The following is a 14,220-nucleotide window of genomic DNA, read 5'->3' on the forward strand; positions in this document are numbered from 1 at the left end:
CCGGCTTATCCTTGACCTGCTCTGGCTTCTCTCCTGGCTCTGAACCCAGCTTGCTTTACAGACTTGCTCCTGCCTACTTCTGATTGCCTTCCCGTGTTTGACCCTGGCTTGATCCCGACTACTCTACCTGCCTCTGTTCCTGATTGACCACCAGGATTTGACCCTTGGCCTATCTACTGACCTTGCTTTGCTTTAACCTGCCTGCATCTCCAGAGATCCATTAGCTGTTACCACCTTCTCCACCATGGATCTGATTCTTCAAGCAGCTACACCTGCAGGCAGCCCGTGCACCTTTGGGCATAGCACCCTCTGTCACTATCTCCAGGGGTTCTCTGCTTTCAGCCGCAAGGGAGCCCTCTCATCTCCTCAGCCTCCAGCCTGATACCTGACATATCCTTTGGGTACACTAGAGCAATGTGGATGTTTTGTCTAAATGAAAAGCATACTGCAATGGAAAAACAAATATTTTTGTGTTTGAAGGCTAAAAAGGATGTAATAGGAAAATATAATATACAATTAAAGCATAATTAGCAGTCTGGCTAGTCTCCAATCAGGTATTATTGATTTGGTGTCTTTCTAGCAATGTAAACAAGTATATCTTTGATTGTATTTGGAGTTCTTTAAGGCACAGGCTATCATTAATGTGACTATAAAGGTTAAAGGTTTTTTACCTTCATACATTCTATCCATGAAAGTAAAAAACCTTCCCTGTGCAGCAGCCCTCCACCCTTCCTATTACTTACTTGAGCCCGATCCCGAAGTCAATCATTGCCAGTGAGTCAATGAAAAAAAAGAGAGGGGGGGCAGGGACACACAGATTAACAGCTCAGGAGCAAGCCTGCTTGGGTGCCCCCATTGCAAGCTGTTTGTTCTAAGGGCACTTGGCAGGGGGGGAGGCGCCAGGAGAACCAAAGGGGGGAGGGGCTCAAGAAGAGGGCTGCTCTGTGCAAAACCATTTCACAGAGCAGGTAAGTATAACATGTTTGTTATTTTAAAAAGAAAAAAAAAACATTGCCTTTAATATTACTTTAGTGATAGACTGATTGTGACTAGTTTTGAGCAGATTTCTAAATAACAACAAATATTCTTAAAAAAAAAAAAGACTGGGAGAGACAATTTTTCACTTGATGCATCAAAGATTTGATGGCATCAGCAAAATCTAAAAGATCACTAAATCCTCTTTGGCTTAGTTCACTTTTTTCAAACAGAACCTTGCTTTTCATAATAAATAGAAGACATCCCTCACTTATCTCTTCCATGACCGCTTTGAATCTTCACCTCTCAGTTTATAATTGAAAAAAAAAATGCTTTCAGAGACCATTGCTACCTGTATTGTCATGTGACCTTCTAGAAATTCCATATCCCATCATGCACTTCCTTATGCATCACAGGTTAGGGCGTATTTACCGATCTCAACCACCCCTTCCTCGTTACTATACCACCTCTTTTTTAATTTTCACTCACTTTCCTACTTCTTCCTTTAAGGGGGCCATACACTGTACAATCTTAATGTAAAACCCCCTTTAGATCCTTCATCTAAGTAGTGCAAGTGTCTGCCAGATGTAATAAAAATTGAATAGATCATTCAGGTGGGTCCACCTATAGCATAGTTTTGGTATGGACACACCTATCTATCTAATCACTCTGTATCCAATCAGGCAGACCCTTGCACTACATAGTTGATGGTAGATCTAAATGAGATTGTACAATCAGATTGTATAGTGTATGTGAGCTTTACCGACTTCAAGGGACACACTTCTCCTGTTTAATACTACAGCTCTATCCGTACTACAGCTCTGCTCCACATAGGCTGTTATGTGATCGCTTAGCTCCTGCACACTTTGCCAAATGAATGATCTATGCAAGAAGGAGGTACAAAACAATTGATGGCTAGAGGGAGAACACTGAAATTGACTACATCGGAGAAGCATGAAACTGCAGAGGTGGGTGAGAGCTGTCTCCTGAAGAGGGAGAGCAATGGCTCTCTTCCTTCTTTACCTCCTCACTGGGCAGATTGATAGCAGTGGGAGCCATTAACTGGTGCCGCTGTCAATCAAATTATATGACAAGCAAGCAAGAGGAGGGGCAGAGCTCTGCTATCTGTATCTATAGACCCAGGCAGTAGGGCTCAAGTGCCAGCCCACAGGAGTGCCACACCTAGCAAGTGGCTTGTTAGGGAGGGACTTTAGAAGGGGGGAGGAGCCTCTGGTACTGGTGGGGGACTCCAAAAGTGGAAGATTATGGCTGCTCTTTGCAAAACCATTGCACACAGGAGATAGGCACAGCATGTGTGTTATTCAAAAGATTTTTTTTAAAGGATTAAAATCAAATTAAAACAATATTAACCACTTGCCGACTGCCTGCTGCAGTTTTACTGCAAATTGAACGTAGAGGTACGTCGGTCGCAGAAGTGGTGCCGGGGGGCGAGCAGAAGTGGCGCCACTAGGCAGCAGGGATGCTGATCCATGGGACCGGTGGCCGCGATTGCCGCCGGTCACCCGCGATCGCTCCCCGCTGAGAGAGAAGGATGGTCAGCTGTTGTAAACATAGCTGACCGTTCTTCTCTCTGAAATGATCACAGAGCACCTGTGATCTTTCTATATAGGATCACAGGTCTCTATGATCATTTCACAAGTCCCTCCCCCCACAGTTAGAAAACACTCCCCTAGGCTCATAAATAACCCTTTGATCACCCCTAGGTTAACCCCTTCCCTGCCAGTGTCATTATTACAGTAACAGTGCATATTTTTAGCACTGATTACTGTAGTAATGTCACTGGTCCCCCCAAAAGTGTCAAAAATGTCAGTTAGAGGTCCAATCTGTCTGCCACAATGTCGCAGTCCCACTAAAAATCGCAGATCGCCACAAATACTGGTAAAAAATAAATAAAAATGACATAAATCTTTCCCCTAGTGTATAGGCACGATAACTTTTGTGCAAACCAATCAAAATACGCTTATTGTGATTTTCTTTTTTTACTAAAAATATGTAGCAGAATACAAATTGGCTTAAAATTAAAAAATTTTTCTGGAATGTAATGTAGCAGAATGTGAAATATATATATATATATTTTTTTTTTTTTCAGAATTGTCTTTTTTTGTTTAAAAAATAAAAATTGCACAGGTGATCAAATACCACCAAAAGAAAGCTCTATTTATGGGGAAAAATGGACATCAATTTTATTTTGGTACAGTGTTGCACGACCGCGCAATTTTTAATTAAAATAACGCAGTGCCGAATCACAAAAAATGGGCGTGTCATTAAGGGGGCAATTTTTTCCGGTCCAGAACTGGTTAAGTAAACTACAGCAGTTTTTTTTTTTCCGATCAACAGCTATGTAGTGTATGAGGTCCCGTTAACCAACAATCCCTCTCAGTTATTTGATTGTGATCAGCATGACAGTTGAATAAGTTGTTTACACACTTTAGTACCTTCTTAGACAATGACTTAGTATATGAAGAACTACCCATCATTAGGGCTTGGAACCCAGAATCCAACTCAAAATGTCTCCATTAGCCGATACTGAGTTTGGAACAGGAAGAAAGTCAGAAATATGTCTGCATGTAAGCGGAGCAACCAAATGGGAAGGTGAACAAAAACTTTGCCTTAGGTATCTCTCAGAGCAAAAAAAGGTACAGTGGATAGAAGAGAAAACAAAAGAGAGGAAATAGAAGATGAGGAAAGGAAAGGGGAGAAATAAAAGGGGGAGAGGTTAAAAATGGAAAAATGGTAGGGGATGCTATTGAGAGGAGGGTGATACGAAAGCTTGACAAATAATCTTTTAGGGGGACTTCCCTTTCTGTAAGGGGTCTCTCCACAACTGCTCTGCCTCTGCATCATACCTGGTAATGTGTCTCCTCTTACTCCAGTACCATGGGGTCAAAAACTACCCCGAGAACATAGGTCAAGCAGTTACTTCCAGACAATGTGACCCTGAACCTTCCCGGGTCAGGCTCTGCTGCCTACTCTTTAGCTGACACCAAATCACATCTCTTATCCCAAACTCAGTTGTAAACTGTCACACAGAGTGCTTTACAAACCATTTACAAGTCATTTTTATAGAAACAGGGAACAAGTGTCAGTTACAACCCTCTAGTCAACATCTGAATCTACAACCACAGGCTGTGCCCAACTGACACCAGGTAGCAACGGAGGCCAACCTTTAAGTCTGTTTCCTGGACCATACTTCTTGTGTTTTGTTGTGTTTTGTTTCACACACCCACAGAACAGATATGAAATTGATATTCCAGCTTTAGTCCTTTATATTTAGCATATGTCACACATAGTAGCTTCCCTTAAAAACTTTTCTTTAAAGAATCTCTTCAATACAACAGGGATCTACATCCAACTTTAAGCAGTTCTTATTCAAAGAAAAAAGCACCCTCACAGTCTCTTGCACAATCAGTACACTCCTTATTTGGAGGAAACACTCTACTGACTCAACCAGGGGTAGCCCTGCTTCTCAAAGGGGAGCCAAAGTCTATGAGATACATTTATTTCCCGATGTGGTCTCTGAATAGAAAAAGCTCCCTCTCCGCCACTGCTCAACAACCACAGGCCCCTCCCACACCTCCAAAATATATTACAATCAAAGACTGCAGTGTGACTGCATCACTCCCATGGTAACACCCAGGATGGGATATCCCATAAGGGCCTTACAATCCCATGTCCATGTAATACTCCCATGACTGCTGCAGGACCATTGCAGGGCAAAGCTGTTTTGTGCCTCTGTCTGCTGTGAATTTTCCACAAGAGTAGCTAAATTGTACACAGTTCTTCAATCTTGTTGATTTCACAGACCAAAACCTGTTTTACCCCACTGTAAAGTTGACTAAAGGTTTGTAAGGGTAAGAATTTTTGTATGTATGTAACCTCTGATATCAGCAGATCACACCATAAATTGGTACAATTGGACCTGTAAAACTTACTTGTGAACCAGAAGGCCAACACCAGCTTATCAGAAATAGTAGCAGTCAGGGCAGGTTTTCTAACTCATTCATTTCACTTTTCCTAAAATATTGGATGGCATTTTTCATCTACAATTACCCATAGGAAATGTACAAAGAATGGCAGGATACCATCTCATGGCTTTACCTTCCTACATGTGTATCTGTAACTCTAATAAATAGGACAAATTCATTATTAAGACATATATCCGATACCTTTTGCTGGAGGTTTCTTTTCTTGCTTTTCTTTCTTTTCTTGAAGGTCAGGTTTTGGTCTTGGAATTTCTGAAAAAGAAACAGCTGTTGGCATAAAAAACATGGGCCTAAATGGTCACGGACTTCTAATATAATTAGCAGTGGTATACATTACCAAAACTGTATATGGTGGTATAAATAGAGCAGCCTTTTTTATATTCAAATGAATAAAAGAATATGGAGCCGAGCCAAATCAATAATACAATAATGAAAAATGCTATTGAGGTAGCGGTAAACTGCTAAAATAAATAAATTAATAATTCACGTGCTTCAACACATATACCATGTATATACAAAACATATGATGCAAATGTGAATGTGCAAACAGATAGAACATCAACAAATGTTTAACATATTATCCAATCAAAAAGTCAGGGTATCAAAATAAATATAAACATCATAAGTGAAGCTACAAAAAACATATATAAAAGTGTCCAAATTCTATAGTGCAATAGTGAAAAGTGATCAGCAAAAAATTGAAAAAAAAAAAAATTGTGATCCAAACAGTGATAGCAAGTGTCCACAATTGATATCCAACATTGAGTGCAATGGCCGCTCACCTTAGAAGAAATAATAAAACGTTTTTTTCAGTGGTCAAGTGTTGGCTGAAGGGGATCACCCCAAAACTCATCAAATGCAGCTCATAAAAATAAAATAGGAATCTCCATAGTGTGATATTGTAAAATAAGCCTTTTTTTTATAAAACAGTACTTACAATTCAGTAAAAAAAACAGCAGGTGTAACCTAGAGACCAAATTGAGGGGTCACGGTGAGATCACAACTGAAAATTCCGAACTTCAGGTCTCGGCCGAAGACCGGAAGTGACATCACCCGGTTCCTCCCAATATTGCACTATGGAGTTTGGACACTTTGATATATGTTTTTTGGAGCTTCGCTTATGATGTTTATATATATTTTGTGAATCTGACATTTTTGATTGGATAGTATGTTAAACATTTGTTGATGTTCTATCTGTTTGCACATTTGCATCATATGTTATATATACATGGTATATGTGTTGAAGCATTTGAATAATTCATTTATTTATTTTAGCAGTTTACCACTACCTCATTAGCATTATTCATTATTGTTTTCTTGATATAGCACCGCTCCATATTTTTTGATTAATTTTTCTATGTGGTGACACTGTAAGGATTGGCTGCTATATTCATTTTTCTGTTATACACAGCTCATATCAATTTTAGATATTACCTCCTATTCGGTAGCACATTGGTTCCTTCACTTTGTCTTTTTTTATATTCACCTTTACTATTTTAGTCTTGAGTAAATATTGCATGTTATAACTGTTTTTTCTTTTACAGAGGTCTTAAACTTAGCATATCATCTTGCAAATTGGGGAACTGATAAACTGTCAAATTTTCCTTTAACTGAAGATCAACATAAAAATCTGTTTCATCTTTAGAACCACATCATTCAGAAATCTAGGCAATCATACGCGAATCCAGGAATTCACAGTCTGTAGATTCCCTTGATGTATCAAATGATTTATATGTTCCTATTAGATTATTATTGCTTGCATTGCATCGCATTGTATTGACTGTTTGAAGTGTCAATTGTTATCTATAGAAACATGAAAGACTGGTTGATACAGCTGCCACATAGTGATTTTTTTTTTTTTTTTTATGTTCAATGTATCTAATGCTTACCTTCATGATATGTCCTTTAGACTAATGGTATTACATTTTATAATTATGGACTGCTAAACATTTAGTGTACTATCTATAAAGTGGAACTCCAGGCTAAACAAATATTGTCTAAATACAAGGTCCGTGTGTAAAACTGCTTGACTCTTGGGGGTTGATTTACTAAAACTGGAGAGTGCTAAATTTAGTGCAGCTGGGCAAAGTAGCCAACCAGCTTCTAACTTCAGATTGTTCAATTACTGTAAGTTGATTGGTTTCTATGCAGAGCTGCACCAGAATTTGCACTCAATTTTTAGTAAATCAAACCCTTAGTGTCCATTGTGTATTTTTTCCAGATCTAATCTAGCATGAAACAACTCCCGTACTTTGCTTGCTCTTCCTGCCTTCTGCCTTGTGCCTTATAAAGAATGACCCTAGATGTTCTCTCCCGTTGTGAAAGCCGATTGATCTTATTTCCACCCTCTATTGTTTTCAACAGGCAAGCTGGTGTAGTGAAGGAACTTGCTAGGTCCCTCCCATAGCTCTTCTTTCTGCACAGATAATTTGCATGAGATTACATCTGGGCTTATAAATACATTTGGTGCACACAAAGTAGATTCAAATCATTTGTGTTGATTGAGAAATATATTTAAAGCAAAGTTTTTGTGCCTAGTGTTTCGCTTTAAAGCCTATTTGAAATTAAACTACCAAAATAAATTTGAAGGTGTATCAAGCAAAAGATATGAAAGGGCTAATTGTTTGTATTTATTTTTCCTTACAAAGCAACCACAGAGTAAAATGAAAGCTCCATGCAAGTATGCCACAGAATGGGACCCATTCTCTCTGTGGGGAAGCAGTGATCTCTCTGCAGTGGTCCAACACACCCTCTGATTGAAAACTCGATAATCAGCAGAGAGCATTAGCTTTGCTGTAAGGTGAGCTATGGGTCTGACCCAGTAGGAGGTGTGTTGGACCTCTGCACTGCTTACACACAGAGAGCAAGGCTCAAACAGGTTCAAGCACATGATTGGTTTTTCTATTCCGGCTGTGGCAGCTTTAACCCTGTAAGGCCCTCTTGTAATATTACAAAATACATTTTTAACTCTACTAAAATTAACCAGCAATGTTTTTTTACCTAAAGACAAAATTGACATAATAATAGGTCCTATTGTTCAGCCTATCACTGATACTGCATGGTAAAATGTGTAAATAGGCCTGTTTACCTGGACATGAAGTCAGTAAACATGTGAACTTGCCTTGAAGCACACAACTGGACTTGATAAAGGAGGATTAAAGGAAGTAAACTGCCTGAAATATTTTTTTCTGTGATTAATAACTTGTCTAGAGCATGCATATATCAAGGTACTGTTGAATGCATTGATAATATTCGATTTTGAGCTTGTTATGTCTTTGTTGTAATTTTACGACATTGAGTAAAAGGAGTAGCAGAATTTGACTGTGCACCTTGCAGTTTTCACCTATGCCATGTGGTAAAAAAGCCATAGAAATACTGTTTTTTGCAATCATTCACAATATCATTTTCATTGATGCCATTCAAAATGGAGACAGTGATTTTGAGATGGACACTGATATTATTGAAGAAGAATTTGAAATTGACTGTGAACTGGAAAAGGAAAATAAAAAAATAAAAAACAAAAGATTGTCCATTTGATGATTTTGTGGACATCACACCAACAAAACCAAGCCCCTCTAGCACACAGACCATGCCTCGTGACAGGTATTGCTGAATGAAAGAGGATTTTATCAATCCCAACACTGGTCAAGATATCACGAATGATGCTGTCTCCCACAATATACACCATTGGAGAAATTTCGAAAGTTTGTGTCAGAAGACATGATCCAGGTCACACCAATGAGTACAGCATTCTTAAAAAAGAAGCATCAATAAAATACCAACACAAAGGTAATATAACAAATGATTGGCATGTATCTGAAGATGGGTCTAGTTCAAATGGCTGGAGTCCATATGTATTGGGAAACAGACACACAGTACACCCATTTCATATGTGATGTCACGGAACAGATTCCAGTCTCTCTTGCGATTATTACATTTTGTAAACAATTTGACAGTGTCTGAGATGGAAAAAAAAGGCAAACTTTGGATACTCAGACCATGGCTTAATGCATTCAGGGAGAAATGCCTACAGGTGGTACCAGAAGAACACAACTCTGTGGATGAAATTATGATTCCTTTTAGGGGGGAATTTAGCAACATCAAGCAATACATATATGTCAAGCCACATCCATGGGGGTTCAAGGTGTGGGTAAGGATAGGGATCCCTTGCATACTGTGTGACTTTGATGTGTACCAAGGCAGTGTGAATGGAATACGTGCTAGATCTGAACTTGGATTGTCAAGGGATGTTGTGATAAAGCTGGCCTCCACACTTCCACAAGATCACAACTACAAGATCTATGCAGACAACTACTTCACCTGCGTCCCACTGATTGTTAAGCTGCTTGACCAGGGAATTCATTACACTGGAACAGCCAGGTAGGTACACCTTACCAACTGCAACCTTGATGGTGAGAAAAGCCTAAAGAAAAATGGCAGAGGAAACTTTGATGTCAGAGTCGAGGCGAGTCACAACATCTGTGCAGTGAAATGGTAAGACAACAGGGAGGTCATACTTGTGTCATCCTTTGCTGGCCTAGAACCTGTGGAGAGGCCTTTCATTGTGGGTGTCTCCAACAAATTAATGGGCGGTGAAAATATGTTGGACTCATTTGCAGCAAAATATAAGTTTCCTTTAAAATCCTGCCGCTGGTACATTTACATCTTGTGACACACCATCATCCTAGCTGTGATCAATGCATGGCTGCTGTACAAACGGGACTGCAAAGCCCTGAATGCTCCAAAGAAAAATATACTAAACAGGAGGCTGTTTCAAGCCCAGTTAGCATCCTCTCTCATCATAGTAGGCACAACTATCCTAAAACCAAAGAGAGGGCAACCAGATTTAATCCAATGGAGGCCAGTTCCACAGACAGGGAGCCCCTTAAATGACAGGAAGAGACCATCCACAGAAAAAGGTAGTCCTTCACTCCAGCCAAAAGGTCAACTGTTCATCCACCAAAATACATTTTCAAGGACATGTATGGCCATTTCCCCATAAAAACTTGCAGAGGACGCTGCAGACAATGCGATAAAGGATATACCACCACACTTTGCAGCAAGTAGAATGTCCACCTCTGCTTCTCAGAGGAAAAGAACTGCCTTTGGAACTATCATATCTGAGCATGGTGATAAAAATAGCTAAACATAATGTCAAAGTTTTCATTCAATGCAGTAGGTAGTTTTATAATAAATGATTATTAAAAAATATATATATATATTACTTGTATCATTATTATTTTGTGATAATTAGTGTATAGATATATAGACTACTGTTGAAGGACTTAATAACCAGAAAGCCCATCAAATAAACCCTTTGTTGGTCTCTACATTTGTTCTGACAATATGAATAAAATTACTGAAATTCTGCTACCAAACAGGTCCAATGTTGCAAAATTACAACGTTCGTCTGAAAACGTTCTAAAATTTCAAAATTGTTAAAACCCATTGATTTCTGCATTAAAAGCCCCCTACAACAATATCTAGAAGGTGAAAATACGTTTTTTGCAGTTTTCTTCTATAGTTGGATCTTCTGTGGTTAAAAGGAAGATAAACTGTCTGATTTTGCAAATTTTTTGTTTTGATGCAATTAGCTGATTTTAAACGAAATGTTGCATTCGGCTTTGATGTGCACTGTGACCTTTACTGTAATAATTGTGGAATCCAATCACGTTGGCCTCAAAACTGGTGTGACAGCCATATACTCCTACAATAACTTAACTTTAATGCTACTCCTGCAGCTGCATATATTTTATTATTGCCAGTTCCCTACAGCTTGGTTTCCACATATAAATTAAAGGAAGAAGCCTTGTGTAAGCTTCAAGTTACTTAAGTTAGAGGGCTAAGATCTCACATACCCTTATGTGACTGACAATGGGGCATTCAGACATCCATCACTGCATTGTGATGGGAAGGGAAAAGAGTCATGTGGTTCTCCAAGTGGCCAAACTCAGGGGTAGAGGAGTAAAAGAAGGAAGTATTTGCAGGGTGGCATTTAAATGAGCCTGTTATCTTGGCCTGTATCTTAAAGACATACGTTTATTTTAACAAAAAGGCCAGAGCAAAAACAACTTTTCTAATAGAAAGTCTTTTTAGTTCTTTGAATTTACTTTAGTTACCCAAAATTTATCTCAGCTTCTTAAGATTCTTGTGTTTATACCTGTCCTCACCATTGACATCAGTGACATGCAGTCCAAGACAGAATGGCTCCTCATTTTTTTAAATGTTTCCTATATGTTTGAATTATCCACGAAGATACCACAAACACAAGGCATTTATAACAGAAAAATTAATCAACAGAAAAAAATAATCAAAACCTGCCTTTCTAGTTATCCTATTCCACTCAGCATTTATTTAATCTACAGTTATTGTTCTGTTACTTTTTTATTTCAAATTTAAAAAAAGAAATACATGACCCCTTACAAATACCAACCCAGTACACCAGGAATACAGGTTAGCATAATCGTATGTGTGTAATCTTCCTGCGGTGTTATTCTCCTAAATATCCACCCTTTGCTTCAAGAGTCCCCAAAAAAGGTGACTTTCCAAACAGTGGCTTATGCTGATAAGCACTGGGATTTTCTGCACCACCAATGCTTCAAAAGGGGGAGCTGTAATGATGGGTGTTGTGTAATTTCCATACCTATAGATCAACTATAGGATTACTGTTGCGAATGTGGAAAAATATAATTTTTTATGGTTGAGCTCAATGGACATGTGTGTTCTGTGTGATCATGGACATGTAAAAATGTACAGATGGATCCAACTATTTGTACTTTAACATTTAAATAATGTTATTTTCAATTAAAGTTGTAGTACATTTTACCACATATAGTACAAGTGATCCAATAGGTTTAAATATTTTGAAACCAGTTTGTTTTATGGGTCCTTCCCAGCTTTTATATCAAACCTGAATTAAAAGAGCACAAAATGAACATTTCCATTTTAACTAATTTCATTGAAAGGACAGATATGAAACATTGTTATGTCTGGTAAATTGTGTGGCTCAGACTGCATGGTGCATTAACTTTCTGCCTGCTGTCATCTTCCAAGACTAAGGATCCAGCATTTTCACAACCCTAATCCAGAATGCAGGGCAGCACCCATTTCCAGTAAGATGGAGCTTGGAAACAAGCCTCATTTCTCTCTATTAGACATGCTCAATCCAATTTTGCTAAGTACATAACATAAAATACTTTTATTGCAACAATTACTGGAGTCAGCTTATTACAGCTGCTGTAGATAGATTAAAAACATTAAGTAGTGCATATGTATATTATGATCTCAGGTAATATTAGTGTTTTAGATAAATAGATTAATACAACTTAGATGGATAGAATGATTTTCATATATTTCATATTAAAGAAAGTATTCTGAGCCAACAATTGTTCATTAACATATGCTTGTAGAGTTCAACTTTTTTTTTAAAAGAACATGGATACAGATTATATTACCGTTAACAACTTTGCACATTTTCCCCTCTATCCAAAACTAAAAAACTGTGTGAAGGTCCACCGTAAGTAAGTTTTAACAAGTGAAAATAGAAAGTGATATAATTTCTTCTAAAAAAATCTGTAAATGTTGATATAGCCACATTAGCAACTTAATATAAAAGGAGACCGTCAGTGAAACACAAATCTTCAGTAAATTTACTATAGATAAAATCATATTCTTTCTTATAAATGCTTTGTATATATGAGCTCCAGAGGTTCCTGTTTTGACATGTAAAACTTCTGAACCCCCAGCTCTTAGCTGCTGTGTTGATTGCCATCAATAAATTGGTACATGTCTTAAATACTATATGTATCATACCTACCTACTTTCCTCTCATGCATTTCTGCAGCTTGCATGCAGAGAAGCACATGCACTAGTACATTAATGTATGACATTTATTATATAATTATAGTGCTGCGCATACATAAACGTAACTGATGGGTGAATAACGGTGATATTAAAATGTGAGATATGCTGGATAATCTATACAAAAAATCTTGTGCTATAAAATAAAAATCAACATACATTGAAGGTTGCTACCTTATAAATTCCTAGTGTTTGCCTTGGTGCACCAAAATAGAGCATATTAGAATGTATGACAGTTTTTATCAAAATGATCAATGTGACAGTAAATTATACATAAAATATGAAAAAAGCTATTTGTCATAAAATATAAAGTTTTTGCGATTTTGGTGAATTACAGGAAAATTATTTGCTACTCCGTGCTCTGTGAGTGTGCCTCCCATACAAAAATATTCTTGTGCTTTGAAATTAGAATCAATATACATTGAAGGTTACTACCTTGTGTATCCCAAGTGTTTGCCTTGGTACACCAAATTAGTGCATATTTGAATGTGTGACGGTTTTTATCAAATTGATCAATGTGACAGTAAATAATGCATATAATAATATGAGAAAAGCAGTATAATGTAAAAAAAAGTCCATGTGATTTTGGTGCAATTTTAGTAAGTTATGAGTTGTTTGCTTCTACGTGCTCTGTGGGTGTGCTTCCAATTACTCCACTATGTGTTGACACCTTAAGATGTGCTCCCCCCTATAGATGGGTTCTCACCTCTATTATTGTGACCTTGCTGTGAAAGCTTGGTCAAAAATCGCTTGTTATCCACACTGGGATATTTTGGGCTTGTTGTTCCTCCTGTATCCTCAGGGGGGTGCTCTCCTCTAGATGATAAAGCTACTCATATGTTGTGGTTAGTGTTGTTTCATAAAGAGGGAGAAAAAAGTCTAGTAGTGCTTTACCTCTTTACATTTTTATTAAGATAAATTCAAGGGTACACTCACATGTTTTAGGTGCTTGTAGCGCACCAATCTGTACAGGTAGAATGCAGTATATGCACTTGGATAGTGCCGAGTGTGTTCCTCTCTGTATGCAGCCTGGCTCCATTTCCACTGTGGCCCCTCCCCTACGCGTGTCAGCACAGGGTCATGTGCCTTCCTCAAGATCACAATAATAAAGGTGAGAACTAGCGATGACCCGAACACCCCCCTGTTCAGTTCGCACCAGAACATCTCGAACAGGGGAAATGTTCTAGCGAACATGAGAACTCCATTAAAGTCTATGGAACACGAACACAAAAAAAGTGTATGGGGACCTGGGTACTGACCTGGGGGGCATGAATCAATGCAAACATTTTTTTTAAAACTATAGTTTTTACAGGAGCAGTGATTTTAAGAATGAAAAAAAAAGTGAAACAATAAAAATGAAAAATTCCTTTAAATATCATGC

The 14,220-nt window shown here is 38.1% G+C and overlaps 1 protein-coding gene across 1 annotated transcript in view; it reads right to left on the reverse strand.

Annotated features, from left to right (window-relative positions):
- Positions 1 to 14,220, reverse strand: part of TRDN (triadin) — a gene marked incomplete at its 3' end in the record, with an annotated part of 647,190 nt that overhangs the window by 455,265 nt on the left and 177,705 nt on the right. The window contains exon 9 of the mRNA XM_082250910.1: positions 5,163 to 5,231. Within this exon, the coding sequence (XP_082107036.1) occupies positions 5,163 to 5,231 (69 nt within the window). The remainder of the gene's footprint in view (positions 1 to 5,162; positions 5,232 to 14,220) is intronic.

This window comes from Pelophylax lessonae (genome assembly GCF_965119305.1).
Source record: "Pelophylax lessonae genome assembly, chromosome: 3".
In the NCBI taxonomy this organism is placed as follows: Eukaryota; Metazoa; Chordata; class Amphibia; order Anura; family Ranidae; genus Pelophylax; species Pelophylax lessonae.